The sequence below is a fragment of the Lathamus discolor genome, chromosome 2 (genome assembly GCF_037157495.1).
Source record: "Lathamus discolor isolate bLatDis1 chromosome 2, bLatDis1.hap1, whole genome shotgun sequence".
NCBI lineage: Eukaryota > Metazoa > Chordata > Aves > Psittaciformes > Psittacidae > Lathamus > Lathamus discolor.
In genome coordinates, this window is record NC_088885.1 from 135,181,789 (window position 1) to 135,196,065 (window position 14,277).

General features: G+C 44.2%; 1 protein-coding gene across 4 annotated transcripts in view; it reads right to left on the reverse strand.

Annotated features, from left to right (window-relative positions):
* RUNX1T1 (RUNX1 partner transcriptional co-repressor 1) overlaps positions 1 to 13,871 on the reverse strand; it is a 120,028-nt gene extending 106,157 nt beyond the window's left edge. Inside the window, exon 1 of one of the 4 annotated variants that reach the window (XM_065668576.1) lies at positions 13,760 to 13,871. In XM_065668576.1, coding sequence (XP_065524648.1) covers positions 13,760 to 13,787 — 28 coding nt within the window. In that variant the 5' untranslated portion in view covers positions 13,788 to 13,871. Of the gene's footprint in view, positions 1 to 6,092; positions 6,335 to 12,126; positions 12,744 to 13,759 lie in introns of those variants that run through there. The other 3 variants (XM_065668578.1, XM_065668579.1, XM_065668581.1) reach the window with 3 other exon arrangements.
* Positions 13,872 to 14,277: the final 406 nt, after the last annotated feature.

Genomic DNA, 14,277 nt, shown 5'->3' on the forward strand with positions numbered 1-14,277 from the left:
CTTCAAAAAAAAAAAATAATTAACATCAAAACCTCCCCATGCAAAGACGATGGGACCAGTAAATCTCAGAATGTGGAAAGGAAATTATACACTGATTCACTCTTTAAAACTGTAATTTACTGTAGCTGTACATTTCTCTGGAAAAACTGGAGCAGGCAGCTGGCTTAAACATAGCTCTTGGGATACAGAAGTTGAGAATCCTGGCCCCATGGACTCAGTGGTAACCTCTGAGAGTACTGTTACAGAAGGAACAGACTTTTTCTCTCCTATATATGGAAGTCTTGTTAGACAAGTCTGTCATTTACAATTCGAGGAGAATTACTTACTTTACATTAAGACCACTAGCCCACTTTATTATGGCCATTTCTGGATTCAAGAGTCAGAATTGTCCCAACAAGATACTGTTAAGATCACAGACATGAAATAGGCACACAGAAAGCCTGAAGGTTCAGATCCTCAGACTGGTGTTTAGACAAAAGAAACACCATCTTCAACGAGAACGGGGCATGTGAACACCATGGAAGATGAGCTCCAGTGCTTTAATTCAATGTTTATAAGCTCTGCTGACCCATAGAGTTGCATTAATTTATCATGGCATACATGAAATGCGTGTATCATTCAGGCTATTCAGTTCAGTACGACGGTTTCCTTGCTCATCTGCAGCATGCTTTAATACAGGTTGCTGCATGCTTTTCCAGCATTAAGTGGTTTGCCAACAAGCTTTAAAAATAATAAATAGTACACTCATGAAACAGCTTTTGCTTAATGGTTCCTAGAACTCAGTGACTTCACTCACTAAAACCTTTTCTATAACATTACCCTTAAATACTTTTAGCAATGCCACCATTAAAATAAAATAAAAAATCATCCTAGCACTACCATCCATTGATAGCACACCCACAGGTGCCATTATCCCTAAATTTGTTGGCAGCTTTGCCCGGCACCACTGTGCTTTAATGGCTCTGGCAACAAACCCCACCTGGATGTCCCTGAAAGCATTCCTTTGGAGCACTCTTCCCAAATATCCTTTGCAGCAGTATCATTCTGTCTCCTCTGCTGCATCCTAATCATCTCTTTATCTGGCAATAGCCTCTCATCCTCTCTCGCAAAGCCTGAGGCTGGCTGGGGCAATTCTCTTCTTGAACTTGTCTAACTAATGTGATATTCAATGCTGCAATGAATTTTCCAAGAAGATTTCAGGAGAGTATCTTTGCTGCTCAGGTTGGGTGTTCACTTGCATCCCAGCTTTAAAATTCATTGTATTACATCCTTGTAACACAACATGACCAAATCAATGGGAAAGCAAAGCACAGGTGCAGAGCCCTATAGAATCTGATGCTCCATAACAGACACTTGGGACAACCAGAAGGCACTCACACATTTACTCAGGGTGCCACCCAACCTGCCACGACAGCACAAAGAATCAGCCATTACAGAAGCAAATAAAATGAAAAACCAAAAATGCACCCTGGAAAATAAATAATTGTGGAAAAAAGTGAAGAAGTGTTGGGAGCTGGGTTTGGGTTTTCTTGCCCAAGCTATTTAAAACGAGACCTGGGGCACAACCGAAAAGGGCAACTGTGTGGCCATCATTAGAAATCAAAACATGACAAAAGGTCAAAGACAGTAGGTCTCCAAATAAATGGAACCACAAAAGAAAATGGCAAGTGGTAATGCCTACTACTTATGCAAACTGCGTATTAACATTCAATATGGCCTCCAAGAGCTACAAAAGTAACAACAGTCTTTACAATTTTTTAATGCTCATGTAACCATCTCCCCAGATGGTCATCAAAATTCCTGGGTTTTACTCACTGCATCAACCCGGCTTTTCATAAATAGTACCTATTTTACTATATGCCGCTGCCGGCCACTGTGCGCAAATTAATTCCACTCCACTAGGTGGAGTCTTCTATCTTTCAAGACTGCAACCCAATTTCTGAAAGAACCTATTATCCTCTATGAACTTTGGACATTTACTTTATTACAAGCACAACAGTCTACCTGTCTTGATGGACAGGAAACTGGCCAGGAATCAAATGCCTTTTTGAAATGACTGAACAGACCATGAACAGAGATCATATCAGCATGTTGCAATATGGGATCATTCAGGAACACTGTTGCTATACAGTTCTGTACAACACAACTGTGCTTTTATAATGATTAAATTCAATAAATAATACAGATTAAAAAAAAGATATCACTTAAATAAATCACCATATCACACATGCCCAGAAACTACACATAAACAAAATGAAGCTGCTGAACTTCTTTTAAATTCTTTGTGTGTATTCAGAAACATTTTGAGTATCTAGGATGTCTTTCCTTTCCGGGCATCCCAAAATGTCTTAAGAGAAATGAGGAGCATGAAAGGATTTCTTTCCATATTCACATTTCCATTCACAACCACTGCAGTTAAATATGTCAACTATTCAATAGCAACAGCACAACTGCATACAGCTTTTTTGACAAAGAATAAGATAAACAGAGCACTCCCATGAATGTGTTCAGAAAATTTAGATAAGAAAATCTGGATAGCCTACATCCAGCTCTAATCTTTCTTTTGCGGTTGGACTCCACCCCAACCCCTGTGAAAAGTACTACAAAAATCCCATGATCAAAGCAACAAGCCCTTTGGTAGGCAGTATCTCCGCTAACATGCTACGACAGAGCATTTGCTCAGTAATATTCGCAAACAGAAAGCTCCATGTAGGCGCAGAGCACTAACGCAAGGCTCCTCAAGGCTCTCGCATCCTCAGGTCACCTGAGGTAGGGCCTCCTCAGCGCAGCTTCTGCTGTTGGCAGATATCACCAGCTATTTAAGGCTACAGACATTTTGCCCCCATCAGCCATCTTTTTTGTAATATTTACTTCTCGTACATATGTCTATAACTATGTATACGTCCCACAGAAGGTGAGGTTTAACAGGGTTAGCTTTGTTGGGGAAAAGAAGGTTTGGAGGAAAGGAAACAACTTTCATGTTGAGAAGATTTGAATCTAGTGACTGTCACAGGATGTAAACACTCTTCTGGGGAGGGAGCCTTTTTGTTATGTTTCAGGAGTGCACAGAGTTTTGGATAAAATCTGTATAAATAATCATCCCTCTGTCATTCAACATAAATTTATGCACACGTGTGCACACAGTTACGTTTGGGAATACAAACTATAAAGTAGACATGCCACAGACTTCTGGACAACCTACCACAACCACAGATCTCACACAAAATCCGTTCTATATTTAAATTTCAGTTTATTGAATTTTAATTATTTCTGATCTGTAGATCACTTTGAGGAAAATCCCCCCAAGATCAAAAGCTTACAAATCCAACTGCAAAACCAAACAGAAGCATCAGCAAGGCCCTTTCCCATGCAGACACCTGCCAAAAACACTGAGTTCCTGACTACTAGACCAGAATCCAACAGCCAAACCCCATTCTAATATTAAGAACAGGTAATTCTGTGTTGAAATAAAGCAGTAAAAGCTTTCATTTTATTCTGCACATTTATGTATGTTGTAGACACAGGGTCCTATAGACATAACAGTGAAATAACACTTCTTCATTTAGATTCTTATTTATAAAATTAACAAAACCATACTCTTTTCTTCTTTTTCTTTTTTTTTTTATTAAAAAGCAATAATGTGATTTCCTCTGGAGATGCCTCTAATAGAAAATTTATGCTCTACCAATGCTGTGCTTTCCAGGTTCATAAAACTCAGATTAGAAGCTCCACAGCAGAGAATATTTTTGTATATATACATTCAAGCCTGATTTAATAATTTTACTTACGATGAAAAAAGTTACTGCAAAAGCCGCGTTAACTAAAATATCCTTGATAAGCCTAAACTTAAGATCTGCAGGTATAGCAGGAATGAAACAAGCCAAAGAATGTTCTGTCCTACCCTGAACATCCTTTACTTTGCACAGGGTCCTCAGAAGTAAGTAAAACTATATTGTTGCAATGATGAAGCAGTCAGTCGTCATTTTAAGATACAATTATAATTTATTAATAAAATTATTTTAAATATATGAGTTAAATCCTTCTACCAATAAGACAGTGACATTCAGTTATCCAGTGCCATTTTCACAGTCCAAACAGATATGGTCCTAATTGCTTAATGCCATTTTATCTGCTGAAGATAAAAGTGCCGATAAACAAAAAATGCACATTAGGCAGGAGATTTTTCAGAATAGATTTTTTTTAAATAATCCACTTGCATTAACAAAAGATTGCAATGGCTTCCAAATTATAGGGTGTTATTTTTAGTGGAAGTAGTTCAATATTCATATTGGAGCAGATGTAGCCGTTTAACAAAACAGCTCTTCAAATCCTGCACAAATTGAAAACAGGAAAACTGATTGCATTTTCTCTTATCACTTTCCTTTTCTGAATTGACACTTTTGGCCTTCTGAAAATTTACACATGGCTTTCATCTCAACAGCACCTGCTGATCAAACAGAAACCTAACATTTTCATGAAAATGGTATAAAGGACTAGTTTTCTTTTTACCATCTTAAAGGGCATCAGCAGTCCACTTGATGGCAACAATTGCCGAGTAGATGGCACGCTCGGAATACATTTTATATTTTCATTATGCTTACTTTTTAAAATGAGTTAAATCACTAGTGGCTCTTTCATATTAGCTCTTTGTCTGCTTTAAATTAATTTCAATCTCCGTCTCTGCCTAGCCCTGATGGGTTTCATTCTAGTCAGCTAGATTTTAAAGAAGATCTGAGAGCCTCTGAAATAGTAAGATATGTTGTATGCTCTGGAGCCACTGGGTCTTCTTCATATACGCATTTATATGCAATCACAGAAAACTGATATATACAATTATGCATACAGATGCACATACTGCACAGACATTTCTTTTTACAATGCTTCATATGTATAATTCTGGTACAGTCTCACTGCATTGAATTCCTTGAGCATTGTCAATAGAGCATGTTGGGCGGGGAGAAACTCAAAGCATATTTATTTATTTTGAAGTTCTTTATTTCTGTTGCAATCTTCAGAATGGGAGACCTGATAGACCTGGTCTAACAGGTGCTCTGGAGCTTGAGCATCAAGACCAGGTTGAGATGCTGCCATTGGTGAACATGGCAAGCATGCAAACAGCACAACCAGAAGTCCCTGGGCTCCTGAAAAAAGTTTAAGGTATCAAGTCATGCATATAAAATATGAAACATAAATACCTTGTTGCCCTGGTTGCTTCTGAGCCTGTAAACTCTGAAGCGCAGCAGCAGGTAACAAGGACCATCTTCTTTCTCCTGTACATAATTCTAGGCATAATTAAAGATACTACTGAAACCTGCAATGTGTCATCTTCTTAACTGATAGAGCCCTAACCCGTCTCAAGCACTCTGCTGCCATCCATTACCATTCTGCTTCAGTGATAAGGTAACCTGAAGGCAGAGATGACATACAGTAATATATGTGCCACTCCAGACAGTTGGTTCGTGAATTTCAGTGTTTCATCATGTTCACTGAGGCAATCGCAAACCTGAAATGTCAATATGTTCAGTCAATGGAAGTAAAATAATGGGGCTCTATTGTCTTACCCTATCGATCCGCTGCTGTCAACAAGAATACATGCCCCCCTGGCTTTAAACAAGTTTTAATTAGGCTTTTAGTTACCGGATCATAATATCTATCTGTGCAAACATTTGACAAAGCGAAATGGCAATATAAATATTTCAAACTTTTAAATATCTTTTAAAGGTAATTGCTTGATGTTGCTTTAAGATACGATCGCTGATAAAGCCGTTTGCTAAAGCAGCACGCGTGCACACACTTTGCGTGAAAATCATCTTGATGTGGCAGGAACTGAACAACCACCATCGAAAGTCCAAAACAACCACCAAAAACCAGTATATATATATATATATATACACACACACATATATAAGACAAGAAGCCACTTTCCCTAACACCCGCTGTCACCCTCCCCGGGGTGCCTGGAAGGCAGGAGCCTCCACGGAAGCCACCCGGACGAGTGACACTGCCCGGTGGGTGCCCGCTGCTGCCAGCCCCTCCCGAGACAGGCTGGCTGCAGGGATGGCGTGCTCGACCACAACAACGCCGCGCTTCACCTTGGCCCCCGCCAGCGCCGGGCCGGGGGCTCTGCAGCAGCGCCCGTCCCCTCCTCCCCGCGCTTGTCCCGTGGGACACCCAGACAAGCCGCTTTCCTCCTCCTCCGCCTGTGCTTGAAGTGGGGTCCCTCCGTAACCTATTGTTCTCCGGCCACCTCCTCTTCCCACCCCGGCGGGCGACCCCCGCCACGCCGCTCCCCTCAGGGCGGCCCGGGGCGGGGGGGAGGCAGCGCGCAGGCCGCGGCCGACCCACGCACAACAAAAGGCAGCTCCCTTCTCCCCGCCAGCTAATCTCTGCCTGTAAATCCCCCGCCCGCTCGGGGGGGGTGGAGATAAAAGGTTACATCTTCACTTCTCCCCACACATATCGACTTCTGCAGCGCCGAGGGAGCCACGCGGAGGGCCGGCCGGCGGGGGGCGGCGAGGGGTGTCCCCGCTCCCGCCCGCCTCTCCCCGAACCGCGGGTGGAGATTACCTTCCGGCGGAGGGAGGGAGGGAGGCGCCGGCGCGGCCCGGGCTTTGTGCGCCTTAGACGCCTCGCGGCTTATCTGAGGCGCAAGGACAGCACATCGCGCATCCGTGGCCCTGCTGGCGCGGGGGGAGCGGGACGGCGCCGTGCATCGGGGCGATTACGGTATCAGCGCGGCCCACACGGAGGCCGCAGGATGTACAGGGGGTGCGAGGCAGCGGGGCCGGCATGGCACGGCGAGCGCGGGGTCCCCGGGGAGGCCGCGCCCGGCCTGCCGAGAGGCACCACCTCCGCGCCGCCCACCGGGTGAGAAGGCGTTGGCTCCCCGGGTGCCCCCGTGCGTGCTTGTGCCCAAGCCCAGGCAGGAGCTGGACCCGGCGCTGCCATTGGAAGTTGCCCTGAAACCTGTCCGGTAAAGGACCCTGCCAGACACCCAGGGGAGGACAGTGCTGAATCCCCGGGGCTCCCTTACCTGAGGTCGCTTCCATTTCCACCAAGTCAACGTCCCCATGGAGTCTCCAGCCGGCTCCCGCTTCACTGACTTACAGCCCGCACGGAGCAGGACAGCTCCAGAAGTTTCCCGGCCCAGGGTGGTAGCGGGATATACGCGCTCCTGGTATGGCCAAGTCCCGACCTAACCCAACCCGCTTAGCCTTGGTAGCGGCAGGAGAGCATAAGCACTACACTGCCACCACAAGCGGTGGCATCATTCGCCAGAGGATGAACGATTAGCCAGAGTCCTTCCCTACGCTTTATAACTCAGGTTTTGAGAAAACAGGGTTTATTTTGACGGAATTCATCAAGGAGGACTGGGTTATGAGGTATGGGGAGAGAGGCAGCAAAGCAGCCCAGACTGCCTACCAGAAGCGCAAACAGCCAGCAGAATGGCTGCTCCAGCGCAAGGTTGCCAAGCGAACTCTGCGCGCTCAGGTTTTCAAGTTTTAAATATGTTTCTCCCTAGGAATCAGCACTTATTTGTTAAGGAAGCACATTTCCATTGCACGTCTGCAAAGAAGCACCGTGAAGGCTGGGATGAAGACAATGACACACTAGAGTGAGACAGGCATTGTTCAGTGCAGAACTCCTTCCCAAATCACTCGTCCAAGATAGCAGGGTTTTTTCCACAAGAAAATAAAGGGAATTTGACACATAATACAAAGTGAAAACCAGAACCTAGATGGGGGAGGGATACGTGTGTGAAAATCGTGTCACCGCAATGAATGTCAGATAAAAAGGGGTCTGTCACAAATCCTCCACTAATCCAATAATGCGAAAACCTCTTGGTATCACTGAGACATAGCACAAGGTATTTTTTGTTATTATTTTTCATAAACCACTCTATTTGTTTAACCTTAGACAGCAGTTTGGCTAATTTTCCCATCACAAAAACAGGACTTTGATTTTCGTCATTAAAGGCAAACTCATTTTCACATGTCAAATTTACTATGCATTCCTCAGCCAGTATTTTTACCCTGAAGGAGCACTTCTCCCTCAACTTCCTCCAGTTGTCAGCTGTGTGACAACCATATTTAGAGGTAATCAGACAGGTCAGATTACAAAAGTTAGTCAACTGATTTGAAACCTTAGCCCTAAACTTACTGGTATGTTCTATGCATTTCTACAGAAAAGTGACTTTAATCCAACCTGCAAGGCACCTCAGAGCTTTTTCTCTGCATATGCTCTTTCAAAATATGGTGTACAAATGAGAGATTGCTCTTTTTAAGGACTATTTGTTATGGCTTATCTGCTTAAAATACATATGTATCATGCCACGAACTAATTTAGGATCAACAAGATTCTCATCTTGCAGGGCCACCATGTGTGTAATATCTATGTTGGCCAGTCTGACAGGCAGTTTTACTACTCAAATCACAATTCTCTAAAGCAAAACTAATCCAGGATCCTTCCTAATGTAAACAGTTTGCTGCGAAAACACATTTAAAAACAAAGCAATGTGTGTTAATAAAATAAAATACAATCAGAGTACAAATGTGTAACAGAAGTGGCGTTCCATAAGCACAGCTGTCTCCAAGTCCAAGCTGCAGGCTAGAAATCTTAATTTCAACTGACTCTCTCTTAATAATGGGTTACCTTCCTATAAAGCGTAAAGTCCATCTGCCCCAGGCAGATAAGTTTTGAAGCATTAAAATAGATAAAAATCTAACATTTTCTTTCTTGCATTGAATATGTGAATTCTAGTGTGCAATAATGTGAGAATTCCAACATATGACCATCATGGCATAATATCTCATAGCTCATCTTGTCATTACTTCACTTGTAATTCTTATGTTAATTATGTTCATAATTACTATAAACAGATGTGGTAGAAATTCATGTGACCTTTTACTGCAGAATGCATTTCTCACTCTTTCCACTGTATTTTAGTAGTATAGTATTAAACCAGAGGAGAGTATTCCTGACACGCTCTGCATGTGTGTGTGTACATATTTAACATGAAACCATTTCCACCTTGTATTTCAGCCCAAGAACCATCTGTATGTTAGTACATTGACACAAAAGCGATGGGACCCAAGAAACCTTTGCTGAAATGTACCCCTAAAAGATAGTGCTTACAGTGAACCTTTCTGACTAAACCTAGCTGAAGCCACCACTGAAGCCTAGAACTTAAATGGAGTGCCACATTTTTATTCAGCACCTTTGTTAATGCAGCAGTTTACTGGTTTACAACTACAAGTACATGACAGCCATACAGCAATTTATTTTACTCACAGCCCAACTATCACCCTCTGTACACAAAACACATTTACAATAAAATCACTATGGATTTCATTAAGAGAAGCCTACTCAAATTTCATTTCTTTGGACCTAATCTATAATTAGTGTGGACAGACAGGTGCAAACCCTTCTCCTCTACAGATGGCTACTGGAAATGGTGCAAAATAGCTCCTTCTGTTTAAACAACACACAGATAACCTGCTCTGCTCTTATCACTTACAATTACCTCCATTATACTGAACTAATGTTTACTTTAATAAAATGTCCACTGTTCTCTAAACATTATTTGAAAACTTTCATATTGATAACAGGACAAAAAAAAAGATGGAAGTCAAATGTCTTTCAGATGAAAATACTTTGGGAGGAAAAAAAAAAAAAAAGCCTTTTAAAGGGCAGGATATTTTTACTTTGATTTTACATCTGCTGATGATTTTTCTTTATCCACAAAACCACACAGTATACTACTTCCTGATGTATTTATGCTACCATGTATCAAGCTAATCAAGTTTATAGTAAATAAGAACAGAATGACTGCAATTTTAAAGCAATTCTGTAAAAAGGAACTTCTATGTGGAAAACCAAGACCCTTTACAGGAAAAGTTCAGGTTTAAAACTAACTTTTAGCTCTTCCACGTGAAACAAGGTGAAGAAAATGTAATCTGGATGCCAGTGTTTTAAGAATTTACACTCACTACTTACGCTAAATTCAATATCAGTTAAAACTCTTATAAATGTTATAGGTTGCTAGTAAAGGCTCTATGAAAAAGAGAGGCTACTACTAACTACATGAATCAAAGTTTTTTTAATGTATTCAAATAAAAAATAATTTCCTTTTTAAGTTTCTTATGAGGAATAACCCCTTCACAGCACCACATTCACGTTTTGTTTCAGCTGATAAGGCTTCTTGATCTCTGCATGACAAGTTGAAGTTTCTACAGAACAAAGAACAAGATCTCCCTCCCCATCTAAAAAAATCTCAAGCTCCTGTAATAGCGACATACAAGTATCTTTATTCAATTAGCTAAAGATTTAGCAGTAATGGAGTGTGGCAAGTGGATTTTAAAGATGAAAATGACAATTGCAAGCCCTGTCTCCCATCACTCCCAATGCAAATACTGCAGATGCCTACTTCACCCCAAGTGTCTGGCAAGGAGGAGTTTGCAGTCTGCGCAGTACCCCAGTTAAGTGAGCTCCATATTCAACGCCTGTCGTCTGAAGTTCATTTCAGAGAAGTGAGAAACAAGATTTGACAGGGAAGAATGTTCCAAACTGACTATCCACTGACCAGCACTCCAGGTGGAGCTATTTTTCTCCCCTTTATTCTATAAACAATACTTCCAGTACAAAACTCCATGTGCACGCAGGCATACGTAGTGTTAAGCGCATACAGATGAGAGACACCATGTGAAGTTTTACTGGTCCATTATTTAGACACGAAACGAGTTAACATTAAAGTGGTCAAAACTGGTAGAAGGCAATGTTTTACTTAAAAAGATTTTGGAAACTAAAAGCTCAAAGCCTTTGAAGAAAAACAACTTATGCTGCAGTTGCCAGGAAGCAGTGACCTAACACTGCTGTCTGCATTCCATTACAAACAGAATGGTTCTTGTCTCCTACAGCCATTCACCCTCCTGCAAACACAGGGCCAGGGTAAGAAGCCGTGCCATCATCTTCTGTACCTCTTGCCTGGCTTCAGCTTTCCAGAGACATAAACGGATTTAAGGGTGGGTTGGGTTTTTGGTGGGATTTGGGGTTTCTTGCCCTGATGTGTGGTTGAGCTTCCCATGACAGTGAAGAAAAATGACTCATGAAGTGAAAGGAGTAGTAGTTACATGAAGGTTCACGTATGATAAAAATGACCTTAGAAAAGTTATTATCAAATTAAGTATAGCTTGTAATTAAAAACCTTCACAGCGTGTTTGCGGTGCATCTCACACCTAACAAAGCCTTTGCCAACTTTCTTTTCAAAGACTACACAGTAATGAATAAGCCATATTCAGATCTTTCTCTAGTATTTTTTCTGTCGATGGGGAGCCACCAAAACACCTAGTGCTAAACATGGAAGGTATAAACAAGATAGACTAACTTTTTAGCATTCAACCAAACTGAAGGAAATTCCCTGGTCGTATTGGATTTCCTAAGGAAATCAGCCCAGAACAAACTGAATGAGGTTTTCAGACTTCCCAGAGAAAGGTCAAACATTAGCTTTAACAACCATTAGGAACCAGTTTCAGTTCTCTCATGGTGCCAGATTCACTAAACCGTTAACAGAAAAGCAGAACAGAAAACCTGGGCAATAGAATTCAAATCTAAAAACGTCTTTCATGTCTTGCTTCAAACTACAGTTAACAAAGTTGCTTATTTAAACTTTCTATTGCATCTGTCAAGATTCAGAAATGGAGACGGAAGTGTAAGGCTACAAGGGTATAATTAAATAAATTATATTCACCCTTAGCCCTAACATATTGTGTTTACAAATACAATAATTATGTTTCAGCTACACGTCAAAAGAAAATATTTTCTAAGTCCCTCAAAAAGCATGCAAGCATTACAGTAAGTAAGAAATAAGTCAAAACAGATTAGTAGACCAAAAATGGGGAGGGGAAGGAGAGAGAGAAAAAAGGAAAAAAGAAAAAAAGAAAAAATCCTGCTTTGGTCAGCAACCCAGACCACCATCAGGGGATAAATCAATTTGCAGCAGCTGTGGACAGCCATTTAAGTCTGGGGCCTGAACAGATTAATTAGAGGAAGCGATGTTAAAAGTTAAAGGGGTCAGCGTTACATTAAGCACAAGAATATTTGCTGGAGCAAGCTCTTGGCTGTACATACCAGGACTCAGAAGGCATCCTTTTAGTTAGTCAGGACTATGCCTATGGCCAAACGTTTGGCACTTGCTATGTTCCCAGGCACAGCACGGCAGCTCCCGCAGGCTGCTTTTGGGAGGTCTGTACTTATCCTTGCCCAGCCCCTGCTATGCCGTGCCATGCCTGCTGCACTGCGTGCGTCCTGCCCCACCGGCCAAGGCAGGAGTGCGGCGGCAGCGTACCCGGGGCAAGCGCCGCCGGGCACGGGCCGGCAGGCGCTCCAGCCCCGCCGCCGCTGCCGCGGACCGCTCCAGCCGCTCTCTCAGGAAAGGTTTGTCTCCGCGGGCTTAGCGATCGCAGCCCTCATCCGAGCGATCGGCAGGCAGGAGCTGCCGGCTCCAGGGCGGCACGACCAAGAGACGGCTGCGGGAGGCACCAGATCCTTTCCCAGCCGTGATCTGGGGCAATGCGGAGGTAGCAGGGAGTAACTGGCAGAGCCTGCTGAGGTTCTGGACATCGAGGGCTGCTCCACCGCAGAAACCCGAGCGGCTTCCAGGCGGCCGTTTCCCCCGGCAGCGCCTGGGCAGAGCGGTCCCACCGCGCCGGGCTCGGGGCTCCGGGCTGCAGCCGAGGACCAGCGGGGTCGGCGCCTCTTACCTTAGCCCGCCCTCCCTCCCGCCTTTGAACAACTCACTGCACTGAGTGAAGAAACATTTTAGTTCTTGCTTGGAGCAAGAGCGATCCAAGATCTGAGTCCGATTAGTTACTTTCAGTTTCTCTCTAACGTTTAGGAGAACAGAGCACTGTAACAACACAAACATTTCCCTGTAAATTAACGTGGAATGGAATAGCGGGTGCTCCTGCCAGGGTGGCAAGACCTTCCCTGCTCTAAACCCAACTGTAGCCCAGTCTCGTAACTTTGGCACTAACAAAAGGACTCGAACTAGCCAAAAGTCAAAGACTTGTCTACATGGCCGGGACTATGGTTTTCATCCCTCCGGTCTCCCTTACCGATGATCTGTTAGAAATTTATGGAAACAAACCATTCAGGTCCGCTAGACGAGATGGCACAATTAAACTGTACTGCAGTTTGGGAAATGCAGTCCCTAACGCTGCCCTGTCTCTTTAGAATACGAGATGCTTGCGAGATCGCAGAGCAGCTAAAGACGGTGTGCACCGCCAGAAATTTCTTGCGAAATAGCCTGGAGTGATGTTGCCAGTGCTACATAAACCGATGATTGTAATGAAACAAACAAACCAAACTACAAAAATCCCACCAGAAATATTTCAGGCACTCTGGCTCACATTGCCCAGCTCTGCGATCTGGAGAGAGGGTAAGCAGGGATAAAAAAAACAAAAGGGCAAGTCCTAAATCGGGACAGAACCCCAGCGCCATGAACCAATACTTGGAGGGCTGGGAGGGTTATTTTCTGCTTGGTTTCTGGGCTCCTGAGAAATATTCGGAATTTGCGAGACGGGGACAACGGGTGCAAGAGCTACAAGCAGAGCTAACCTCTCCCGGGTACAGCGGCAGCCCCGGCCCGCCGAGGTTAGTGACAGCCACAGGAGCCCCCGGAGCCAGGGGAGCCCGGGCGGGAAGAGGGAGAAGGGAAGGGCTCAGTACCACCCGCCCGGCCCGGCCCGCGCCCCGTACTCACACTGCAAGGGACCAGAGATGCCCACCATTCGCCACGGGCTGCGAGCTGCAAATAAAAGTTCCCGTCCTGCTCGGGGGAAAGCCGGCAGCCCAGGCTGCTGGAGGGGCGAAGGGGTGGGAGAGGGGAGAGCAGCGCGGCGCGGCTTCCCTTCCCAGTCCAGATGATCCACGTCCACAAAAGTCAAAACGAGCTGAGGAGAAACTCCAGCTGCTCTTCCCCCCCCTCCCCTCTCTCTCTCGCCTTTTTTTTTTTCTCTCTTAAAGGAAGATCAGCTCGAGAGAGACTGCTGGTTCCACGGGAAGGGACAAGAACCAAAACCAAAACAAAGTCTCCAAGTCGAGATAGTTAATGCCCAGGTCCTTCTCCTTGCTGCTGCTGCTGCTGCTGCTGCCACCGCAGACAAACGTGATGTGGAGCGCAGGGAGCGGCCGCTGTCAGTGGCGGGGTCTCTGCGTGTCTCAGGGCAGCCGACGCATCGCTCTGCCCCCAGCGGAGCCGAACCGTGCAGTGCCGAGCCG